At 39.2% G+C, this 12,757-nt stretch overlaps 1 protein-coding gene across 1 annotated transcript in view; it reads right to left on the bottom strand.

Annotated features, from left to right (window-relative positions):
* The window catches only part of LOC139728522 (DNA polymerase theta-like), a 41,429-nt gene extending 36,171 nt beyond the window's left edge, over positions 1-5,258 (bottom strand). Inside the window, exons 1-3 of the mRNA XM_071639459.1 lie at positions 4,872-5,258; positions 517-1,528; positions 45-338 (exon numbers count right to left, since the gene is read on the bottom strand). Coding sequence (XP_071495560.1) covers positions 45-338; positions 517-1,528; positions 4,872-5,258 — 1,693 coding nt within the window. The remainder of the gene's footprint in view (positions 1-44; positions 339-516; positions 1,529-4,871) is intronic.
* Between the last annotated feature and the right edge of the window lie 7,499 nt (positions 5,259-12,757).

The raw sequence follows: 12,757 nt of genomic DNA, 5'->3' as shown, positions 1-12,757 counted from the left end.
GAATATGTTGAATATAGTTTGGCTTAAATTCTTAAGTTTCTCACCTGCACTTGTGGGGGCAGCATACACCAGGTTACCTCCCTCCAGCACCCGCCCCACCCCTAGACAGTCAGCCTGCCAGGAAAACATCTTTGTGATGCCAGCCCGGTGGTACTGCTGGAGGACCGGGTCTGGGAGACCCCAGGATGACAGGAGGAGGCGATCCCTTGCGGGGGATGTCGGGGGAGGCGGAGAGATGGGTGACTGGAGTGGTGTGCGTTGCCGGGTGTGGCGCTTTGGATGGCTGGGAGTGGTGAGTGTGGAAGTGGTGGCCCTTGTTGAAATTCGTGATTCAAATCCTAAATGTAACAAGAATGAAAATAAAACTGAGTAAAAATGTTGTAGAACTGTGTATTGGTGATCAATGTATGAAGTAAACTACCTTATGTACACAGAATGCAACACAAATTATATGGTCTGCTTCACAAACAATGTGCAAGAAAGACTCATCCACATGCACACCGAAATCAAACTAACCTTTGGAATTTCCCTTGCAATGTCTCGGAGTCTCGGCTTCAAAGGCTCCCTTTGTCTGGGTCACAGGTTTGGCTTCAGACACACACCGCTGCGCTATAACTACTGACTCACTTTGGCTTTGTGAATCTTCACAAAAAACATGAGTCACTTTTGATTCTTGGGGACCTGCCCCTATCAAAGACTCGGCTGTTTCAGCATCAAGGAAGGAAGCTAGATAGCCACTACTTTCTCTCTTGTGAGATACTGGTACTTCTTCGAAGGCAATGCTCTTTACCATGACCTGTGTCGCTCTTTTGGACTGTGACTGCACGGAACTCTTGGTGGTTGGTCTCTTTGCAAACTTTGTCAATGGTTCTTGGAGCTCTTTGGAATTGCTACTCATGTTACTTGCATTTTTACCATTACATTCTGCTGCCAGCGGTCCATTCCCTGGAACCTGAGATGTGGTGCTGGCTGCTGGTACTAAAAGGGGGTTTCCCTGGATGTGTCTTTGTTCAGTGACACTCCTTGACGTCACAGGCCGTCCTTGCCCGCAGAAACCACGTGCTCCGGCCACTGATCGTCGTTCATGTGGCGATGAACCTTCCCTCGAGTTTGCCATATGATTTTGATGACGCACAGTGCTCCATGAGTTCATTGCTGCTTTCTCGTCTCCACTGACAACGTCCCTCCGATGTGCTGTGCTCTTGCTTCTCTCTCGTTGCATACTCTTCCGGTGGGACAGGACACTGCCGCAATGGCGACCGTCCTCAAAGTTTTCCTTGTCACTTTCCTGGAAGGTCTGCACCGATCTGCTTGCACTCTGCCGTAGCATGGAGCCCGCCGGTACTGCACCAGACTGCTGGATTTTCTCTCGGAGACACGCCTTCTCTCCCTGACATTTGTTGAAGTCTGCCTCGGCCTGCTCGACTGCCAGCAGCACATCATCGTCAAACTCCAGATCTCCGCCGAAGGATGACTGGAAAGAGCGGTTGCCCATCTCTCTGTTCTGCTGCAGGGAGAATTTGCAGAACTAATTCAATATAAAACATATATGGGTCAATCCACGTCAAATCAACCAGTGGTGTTAACCCGACCCCCTTCAATTTTCTTTAAACTCGCACCAAATGTGCCCCCAAGTGTCTGACGGAAGATTCTAAAATATTTTGCCCTAAGGTCAAACGGTTGCTAAGATACGGCCTCCCATAGCAACCAATGTGGCCAAACAACTGAGTTTTAATAAAATTTATTATTTTTGATTGACTGCTGCAGCCAAGTTAGATGAGATCGTTGCTCATTTTCTGTAAACTTGAAGAACTTTATGATCCTAACATGCACAATATATTACGGCGCAGATCTGACATTCAGTTATTGCGCAAGAGGTCACCGAAAATGGTGTTAAGCATCACCGTTAATGTTTTTGGGTGCATGTTTGGAAGCTGATAACTTCAAAATTCAATTAGCTTAGAACCTAACATTATGCATATTTAGAGACTCTCACTTGCTCTACACACCGACCGAAAATCGGCCAAATAGTATGCTCCCTTTTCTTGAAGGGCGCCCTCAAAGTTCGCTTTTTTCAAAAAGTTGCCAAGTTCAAGGTCACAAATCACCACTCATCCCATCGAGGAGTGACACCAATTTTTGTGTGTTGATAGACATTTACCTATATTTTCATGGGTTACCAAAAAACTTTTGTAACCAGAATGTTTGATAGCTTTTTTATGCATTCGAAAATGGTCGTAAACACCCAAAAATCAATGTAAATTGACATATAGGGTTTTCAGCATATTTCAAATTGGGGTAAATCAGAGGAAGTGCCAAGACACAATGGTATCTTCTGTGATGATAGTCTGTAACTAGTACCAAAAGGACATACATCACAAATTGTTTTGTCTTACTGGCAATGACCTTGAAAATGCACCTGAAAATCACAAAAAACAGTCAATTGATCAATTTTCCGTAACCATAATGGTGCTAAAGTGTGTTTACACCAATTTTTAGTTGTGTGCCATTTCAGTACTCATGGTGACTTTAAACTGAAAACTGCTAATCATGTTCCATTTCTATTCTATTTCAAGCTACAAATAATATTTGAAGTCATCTCCAGATATTTTGACCTTGAAATTGTTCTGAACACGGCTGTAAATTCCATAATATTGACATTATTCCCATCACACTAGTGATTTACAACTTTGTACACCATTTCAAACTTGAATTTCTCTTAGACAGAATGCCTGATCATATTTGTATTTACAATACTGGTAGTCTGTAATGAGTATTTAGATGATGTACTATCAACTGATTGTCTCAAATGACATTGACCTTGAAAATACAGCTGAAAATCATAAAAATCAATAATCATTCAAAATAATTTGCAATACACATTTTAGAGCCTGGTGTATACAGTGAATCTGAATTGTGTATGATTTTTATATTGATGATGAGTTACAGCTGATAATTGCACATTATTTCTTCCTTTTGTTCCATTTTGAGCCACAAATAATATCAAAAGTCAGTTTTGAGGCATTATGGCTATTCTAAAATAAGGTCAAGTAATATCAAAAGTCATATGTACATCATTTGACCTTGACCTTATTTTAGGAATAGCCATAATGCCTCAAAACTGACTTTTGATATTATTTGTGGCTCAAAATGGAACAAAAGGAAGAAATAATGTGCAATTATCAGCTGTAACTCATCAATATAAAAATCATACACAATTCAGAGTCACTGTATACACCAGGCTGTAAAATGTGTATTGCAAATTATTTTGAACGATTATTGATTTTTATGATTTTCAGCTGTATTTTCAAGGTCAATGTCATTTGAGACAATCAGTTGATAACTAGTACATCATCTAAATACTCATTACAGACTACCAGTATTGTAAATACAAATATGATCAGGCATTCTGTCTAAGAGAAATTCAAGTTTGAAATGGTGTACAAAGTTGTAAATCACTAGTGTGATGGGAATAATGTCAATATTATGGAATTTACAGCTGTGTTCAAAACAATTTCAAGGTCAAAATATCTGGAGATGACTTCAAATATTATTTGTAGCTTGAAATAGAATAGAAATGGAACATGATTAGCAGTTTTCAGTTTAAAGTCGCCATGAGTACTGAAATGGCACACAACTAAAAATTGGTGTAAACACACTTTAGCACCATTATGGTTACGGAAAATTGATCAATTGACTGTTTTTTGTGATTTTCAGGTGCATTTTCAAGGTCATTGCCAGTAAGACAAAACAATTTGTGATGTATGTCCTTTTGGTACTAGTTACAGACTATCATCACAGAAGATACCATTGTGTCTTGGCACTTCCTCTGATTTACCCCAATTTGAAATATGCTGAAAACCCTATATGTCAATTTACATCGATTTTTGGGTGTTTACGACCATTTTCGAATGCATAAAAAAGCTATTAAACATTCCGGTTACAAAAGTTTTTTGGTAACCCATGAAAATATAGGTAAATGTCTATCAATACACAAAAATTGGTGTCACTCCTTGATGGGACGAGTGGTGATTTGTGACCTTGAACTTGGCAACTTTTTGAAAAAAGTGAACTTTGAGGGCGCCCTTCAAGAAAACGGAGCATACTTTTCGGCCGATTATTGGTAGGTGTGTAGAGCAGGTGAGAATCTCTAAATATGCATAATATTGGGTTCTAAGCTAATTGAATTTTGGAGTTATCAGCTTCCAAACATGCACCCAAAAACATTAACGTTGACGCTTAACACCATTTTCGGTGACCTCTTGCGCAATAACTGAATGTCAGATCCGCGCCGTAATATATTGTGCATGTTAGGATCATATAAAAGTTCTTCAAGTTTACAGAAAATGAGCAATGTATCTCATCTAACTTGGCTGCAGCAGTCAATCAAAAATAGCAAATTTTATTTAAATTCTGTTGTTTGGCCACGCATTGGTTGCTATGGGAGGCCGTATCTTAGCAACCATTTGACCTTGGGGCAAAATATTTTAGAATCTTCCATCAGACACTTGGGGGCACATTTGGTGCGAGTTTAAAGAAAATTGAAGGGGGTCGGGTTACAAATTGTCTGAAAATTGGTTGATTTGACGTGGATTGACCCATATATGGCATTATTGAAGCCTGTTAATCACAATATTGCTACACACAAAGTGAGAATATTTTAACAACATTTACAAATAAGTATGTGCTGTACATCTCACAAATGTATTCTCTATTTGGTGCTTGCAATAAATTGCATACACTGTACGAGTAAATGTTGAGTACTGAAGTATGATGTTATAGCCATTTATTGCTATGGAAACCAATTCTAAACAAGCTCACATAGCTCAAATATCTGTGAACATGTTCACAGGTTCAAACTCACAAGTTACCTGCATGTGACCAGACGGTGTGTGTTCCTTCTCAATTGGTGGTTGGGGAGATGTTCTGTGGTTTAGTTTGCGAGAAGGGGCGCGAATCTTCTCATTCTTTTGTGCCTCCCTTTCTTTTTCCTCTCCCATCTTCTGGCCACGTCCTTCATCGGGAGACACGGACGCCGCAGCTGGCGGGGTATGCCGGAAGATGTGCTTGCCCAGACGCTTCCTGTTACCCCCGCTCCCCGACGGCCCAAAGGAGTCGCCGTCAACATTGGGACCGCCATCTTGAGACTTCCTACCCTCTGCCTGGGAGCGTTGTTGCGAGGGGAGCGTCTTGGAGAAGGACCGGTCTCTTGCCGATGTCGTCTTCTGCTGTCTCCATGTCTCTGTTAGCTTTCTCATTCCATGCACTGCAAATTTTCAGGGATTTGCGCTGAAACCAGGAACAAGAAACAGCATTTGCCATTGCATGTATCATGTATCAAAGTCAGTCTTCACGACACCACAACTACATCTTTTGGTGCATAACAACAAGTCATATTATTAAAGTAGAAGGTGGTCTACAGGAGTACAGCACCATAATTTGGCTCCTGGTATTCAGTTATAATTAATGATGAAGAACAATTTGAAGGGTCACCACTGGTCTGTCTATGACTATGTAAGGAGTACGCTTGCTTAAACTTAAATCTTATTCTTAAGTCCAGATCAGGTACCGTAGTATTTACAGTGCATGGGGAGAAAAGGCTGGCTCAAAACAATGAATTGATCCAAGCTTCACTGTGACACCAGGCTGCCGACCAGGGATACACTGGAAAACCTTAAAACCGACAGATCGGTCTGTACTGTTACTATTGCCATGGCCATGGGTCGTGGGGGATATGTTCCGCTGAGACTACATCTGGGCCTCTGGCTTCACGGAATCCCCTCCTGCGTCCAAGGAGGAGAGCCGTAAAATTCAATAAATTATAAAAGACTCCTCCACTCCAGACCACTACAGACAGACGGATTTTTCTGTCTATGGAAAACCTGGGATAACTGCGACCAGCCAAAATTTAATACGCGAACAAGGACTGAAGGAGCGCTGCGCTGCGCCCCACGGGGTTATGGAAAACCATGGGCAAGGCTTTACAACATCCTCTTGCAGTCTTTTAACTGTTTTGGGCCTCATCTTGGATTGATCTCGGCCTGATCTCTACAACCCCAGATACATTTCTAATCTTACTTAGTTTCTACTGTAGCGTTAGGCCTACGCCTAACACAGTTTAACATGTAGTGCACTAACTTGTTAGAGCCACTGCACTGCCACTGAATGCACTGCCATTGCGACCGGTTTACCCACAGCACAGCAATGTGATCGATTATTGGGCTACACACAGTAACACAACAAAAGACATGATTGTAACGTTAGAAGTAACCCCGTCGCGGGGCGCTGTAACACAGTAACAGCGCCCCGAAGCATCCCATGCGATTTTTAGGAAGTACTGCGACGCGTACAATTCTGTCACAAACTCACCGTTCAAAACGACACATGGATTCGCAACAAAAAGCCACATGTTGTAATACCATAATGTTGAATATTTTAGCCGACTATGTATTACTCACCATTACCTCCGAAAACAAGAGAAATCGCCATCATCTTTGCTGGAACCCCACTCGACACTATCGACACTGCCGCTCGCCATTTTGAAAATATCACGTAAGTAAATTGATCTGGGCATGCGCAAATGAATATTCATGTTTACGTCATCTGCCATATATGTACATATGTACAATGTTGCTCGTAGTTCTCGGACCATTCATAGCTATCAGTATCATCATCATGGAGTTCAAAGATGCTATCAAGGAATTAGAGGAGGAGGCTGGAATTAAGTTTAAAGAGGAGCAGGTAGAAATAATGGAAAGCACAGTGAAACAGAAGGACACCTTAATGATATTGCCAACTGGGTTTGGCAAGAGCGTTTGTTTTGGTTTCCATCACCAAATCTTGGATAAAGTGAGTATGCAATGGCATCAATAAGTACAGTGAAAGTAGCAAACTGAAGCCATACAGGGTACTAGTTATGATTAGATATTTCAAATCATGATAATGATAATCATTATATCACTATCATAATCTTATATAATTTATCAAGCAAGGCAGGTTCTGATGACATATTAATAATATTAAAATATCGATCAATTAAAGCAAGCATGGTTATGAGATAAGGAAAAATGATTATTGATTGAACACGAATAGAAAGGCTTGCATTATTGTCACCTTCCCTCCCCAGGTATATAGTATCACGATCATGAGAATGAGTACTAGGGACATGACATAATAATTTAGTGCTTATTTTATTCCTAATGCGAATGAGAAGGAAGAGAATAAGTGTATGAATATGCTTGTACATTACCATCACCAATACATAAAAGGTGTATCACACACTCGTATGTATAAATAACAATATCAATATGAAGCTATAATTGAGTGTATAGTGTTATTAGATATAGTGTCGATAATAGTGCAAAAAAAAAGACACTAAATGTTTTGAAAATGACATAGGGAGCAGTGGAATACAATCCCCATGACCATATGGATGGATCTGAAAGGGTTACTTTCTAGTTTTTCATTAACCAATCCATCATACCTTTAAGATGAAAGCCAGTCTAAAACTTTATCTATATTTCATGAGAATGAAAAAAAAAATCCAGGAGAACACTGCAAAAATGATAAAATCAGATTTTAAAAAAAAGGAAATAATGACATTCTGATATAAAAATTTCGGAAGACACTTCTTGTCCCATTGCTATGAATGAATGAATGAATGAATGAAGAAAATGAAGGACTACTCAGAGTCAACTTTATTGATCTGTATATACAGTACATAGAAATTTAGCTTCCAGTTCATCCAACTTGTTACACACAAATAATCATTAAACACACATGCGTGCAGACACACACACACAATCAAACAGCAAGTGACATGCCCGAAAGAAAAAGACAGGAAAGGATTCCCATACGGTGGAATTCTTTGAAAAAAGAAAGGTCTCTTTAATAAATAATCAAACAATCCTGAAACATTGAAAATAGACAAGACATGTATGTAACAGAAGTGTATTCAAATCAAATCACAGCAGATAATAAACATGAAGCAAAAATGAATATGAGTCCCCAAGAAGCAGAGCTTGTGAGTGGAGCCCATTGTGAATGTACAACATTTTACAGTGTGAAAGGAAACTTGATTTATAGATGAGACATCTGGGACATTGCCCCTGCAGACTGTTAAAAAACAAACAAATAAAGAAACAAACAAAGAAACAAACATACCCTCTATCATGAAAATCACCTGTTATTTTCTTAATCCGTCATATCTCCAGATGTTCATTATGTGTGCACTTCCTTTATTGCAAATAAATAATGAACCACACATTCAAAATGTGCTTTAAAAACGAAATTAATAAGTGCCGGTAGGCCCGATAGTAAATCAGCGCCCAGCATGCGTTCTTTTTTGTTACATCTCATGAATATTCATTTCAGATCTCAGCGAGCCGTCCGGGTTATTTTCCACACGCATACATTGCGTATTATAGTATGTGCTACGTTTTATCCATATTCGCGCATGCGCTGTGTAAGTCGTACCACAATACGAAATGCGGTAGGACTTTAAAACCCTCGGATAAACTCTTTCACAGGGCTCTCAAAACAGATCATATTGTAAATCGACTTCGCCTGCTGTGATTGTAAGTATCTTATCTAAGAGTAAGGCTACTAATTTCAGTATAAAACCCTGTATTTTGGTCTCTGGTCACGTAAATGCTAAGCCATATCAGGTGCCTCCGTGACAGGATAGGCCTTGCTGTGCGACCCCTTTACGGTACGTATTTGTCCGTATGGGGTCGCTGCTGCGGTTACGTTAGAAGTAGCAGGCGCAGGCGTTCACTCGCTCGCGAGCAGCTTGCCAATAACACCAACAATCGGTTTGTTACGGTAGGAACAAGAAGTAAAATGCATAAAATAAGTGGCACTTAGGTTACAAAATATCAAATGCATAACATGAACTAAACAGAACTTACGAGGGTTCTCTACTCTGCCATGACGCTAGCCTGACCAGACCGCTGTGGATATGGAGCCAGCAAGGATTTTAAAGTCGCCGCATTTAATCTGTGCATCTAAGCATAGAGGGCGCCCTTACAAGAAGATCGCAATTACCATGAGATAGCCCTCTTTGATCCGACAGCCTGTTTTTTGATCTGCGTGAGTGTTGTGATTTTATCTGCTTACATACTCATAGTATCAACTGAATTGATCTGTAAACAACGTAGCCATGTAAGTTTAAAGGGTGTGTACAGTTCTGGTCGAGGTGAGGATTTAGCTTTTAACTTTTTGCGAGATATTCAGAAACCACTCTATGAGATGTCACAGAGCATGCAATTCTAAGGGGTATCAAAAGTTTATTTGATGAAAAATCGGTTTTGAAGCAGTGGCCGAGATATCCAAAAACAAGGTGACACAAAGAGATCCTAATAAAGTTGGGGCATGTAGTCTTTTATTATTATCACTTTTTTGGATATCTCAGCCATTTGAAGACCAATTTTCATCAAATAAACGTTGAATCCTTCTTAAAATTACATGCTCTTTCACATTTCATAAGAGGTTTTTCATTATCTCACTTAGGAATGTTAAAACCATGAATCCCCACCTCAACCAGCACAGTACAGCCCCTTTAAATTAACGTAAGCTGGATGCTACTCTTTCGAGATTCATTGAATTGCGTGGGATCAATTTACTACTCAGTATCAAAATTGAAGAGTTCGTTTCCAAAACCTGCTAAATCCATTTTTAATCATTTTCACTTTTTGGTAATCTATGCTTTATCACCATGCCCACAATCTGACACTTCCAATTCAATGAATTTCAATTTAGAAACATGAAACATTTAAGACATTAGAATGGCTTTGTTTCCAAACCGTGCTTAATTAATTTCTGTTTGTTTCCAAAACGTGCTAAATCCAGTCTGTAGGACAACCCCTTCCCCACTGACCAATCAGAAAACAGCATTACATAATATGACCCATTCTTGACTGACCCGGGGGTGGAGTGTGGGAACATGCTTAATGTGCACACAACTCAATGTAAAGCTGTACAAAATAAGTTTGCAACAGCAGCAGAGTGCGTTGCCATGGTAACAGAGAATTATAGCCTCAAAGTCAGGTTTAATATCAATTGCAGATCGAAGTACTGTTCCAGTTTTCAAGCGATATCTATGAAATTTGGCACTATGTTGAGTTCAAGGTAAAGTTGTGGAAGATATAATTTTCAACAGCAGTGGAAAATGCGTTGCTATTGTAACAACATATCATTATTCTCAATATCAGGTAAAAGGATTACAAATCGAACGTACAGTGTGTGCAAGGTGGTAGCCTTGGTGACGATTTGCTGTCACAGTGATGAGAGTTTAAAATTCAGATAAATGTTGTTCATTCTTCTGTAGATAAATGTGAGTCCATGAAGTGTTGTCAATTATTTACATGAACACGTTCAAACTTCATTATTTGTCATTTTCTCTGAAGGTCTGTCTTAAGATTAAAGACATAATTGATGCAATTTAGGATACAATGTGAATGATGTGCAATTCAGAAGATATCGATGTACATGATCATGAGAGCTATTCAAACTTCAGTTTAAAAAAGCCTAGCCATTGTTGTGTAATAACGGCAAATGATTGCTATTCTGAAGGTTCGTTAATCCAATTGACAATAATACCACAACAAAACTGCACATAATATAATGCACTTGCACCCTAACTCACCTTTGCACTGCTGCATTTTGTAGCTTCCCTATTCGGTTTCACAATTTGATGTGTATTGAAAAAGTAATGATTTGTAAAGAAATAATAAGCCATATGCTTTTCAAGAGGCCGCCATCAAACTCATCAAGCTTCAGCTTAAGATGACGGTTTCCTGCATTTTGTATGTATTAATTCCATTAAATAATAAATGATTTTCCAGTTGTTCTTGTAATCAACAGATTATGATTCACCTATATTCTACTATTGGTAGATTCATTTTGTGTTGGATATAATGTGAATAGTATTGGAAAATGTTATTGGATCAAAAGTCTTGAGTAAAATTTGTGGGGTTAACTATCGATTCACACCAAACATGGTCCGATCATATACACCGAGTTCATTCAACAATATCAAAAGAATATCGGGATCCCCTGGAAAGTAAGAGAATATCTTACCAAACATGCCCTGCAAATTCTTTATAATGCACTCATATTATAGTAGAGCAGTTAAGCCCTCAAAATCATGACAACTGTGCAAAATTTGACTAAAGCATGAAACTTTCTCCAGTGTTAGTACATACCATAAGATTCATCTTAAGATAGGGAGGTAAGTCTGATTTAACCTCTGATGACCTCCAGAGGTCAATGAACTTTAAATATCAGAATATTGATGTTTGGAGGCATTTGTGAATGATCTTGGTTACGCTGCACTAAATAATGCATTTGTACTACAAATCTTCCGTTTCCACAGGGCATTGACAGGTTTCTACCTTTGACCTCTGATGACCTTTAGAGGTCAATGACCTCAAAATACCACAATATTGATCTGTGATGTTATTAATGATAAACATGGTTAAGATGTGCAAAACATGCATATCTGTTTTACAATGAAATTGTCTTCATATTCCAAAGAGCACAGACAGGGCTCTACCTTTGACCTCTGGTGATCTTTAGAGGATGTACAACACAAACATATCTGTTTTACAAAGTAGCCCAGATGGCTGCTAGCACATAAAATAAAGAATAGAATAGAACAGAATAGAATAGAATATGATAGGATAGAGAGTAAAAGAAAACAGAACACTGCATTCGTTTTCCTAGTCACCCTGTGACGTCAATATGCTCAGTATTTTCCCCTTCTTGGAGTTTATGAAACCTTTTATCTTCCTTAGCTATTTTTTGTCGAAACCACCTCTCCCAAGAAAAGTCTATGGTCATAGGAATTTATAAGTTAGACATTGGCTACTTTCCCCGCTAGTGGTCAGTTCCAATGGCTCTTCATCCCCGAAGTCCCACACCAAATTACGGGGAATGGCATGATGGCGTGTTCTTACCCTCTGATCCCCAAACATAAATGAACTTCTGAGCTGGAAGGTCGCCCTCCTGCCAGAATTTATCCCTCTAAAGGGCTTTTTACACTTGCAAATTTTTGCTTGGTCCCGTACCGACGGTGGGGCTAAGGGGAGGTGGGGGTCTTAGCCCCACCAATAAAGAATTCATTTCTAGTGAACACCACATCCCAATATAAGATTGAGCCAATGAAATGCTTTAGGGAAAGGAAGTTTGTTAGCAAATTACTTATAAAAAAATGAAAAAAAAAACATGTTTGAGCCGAGAAATCAGTTAGAGTGGCAAGCTGTAAATGTGATGACAAATCCAGTATCTATGTATCTGTACAATAATATGGTCGCCGGCTCAGAGAAAGTCGTAAGGAACTTTTGGGAACTTACACAATAATGACGTTGTCTTCATATGAAGAATGTGTTCGCAAAAACCGACAAGTCCATGTTTGAAGATTTTGAAGTACGGTCTCTGTCATAAAGTACAAAATAATACCTTTTAAATGATATATTGGTCACTACATATGAAGGTACATTTTTGAAGTTATGGTCAAAAGAAGCAAAACTTTTCTTATTGTTCTCTTTGTTTGTCTTAACCTTTAATCGCAAATATCTCCATTTGGCAAATATGGACTTATCGGTTTTTGAGAACAAACTCTTCAGTATGTGTGTATATATAAGAGAGAAATCGTTCAAGAGGAATGACTTTAATTTACGTTTGAAGACATTTCAAGAGCTGTAGTCTTATTTGTTAAGAGGCAAATCATTCTACTGTTTGCAGTCTTGTAAACATA

The sequence above is a fragment of the Diadema antillarum genome, unplaced genomic scaffold (genome assembly GCF_040938485.1).
Source record: "Diadema antillarum isolate AM-2024a unplaced genomic scaffold, OU_Dant_1.0 seq00000182_RagTag, whole genome shotgun sequence".
Taxonomy (NCBI): domain Eukaryota; kingdom Metazoa; phylum Echinodermata; class Echinoidea; order Diadematoida; family Diadematidae; genus Diadema; species Diadema antillarum.
This window is presented reverse-complemented; position numbering and strand designations above follow the sequence as displayed.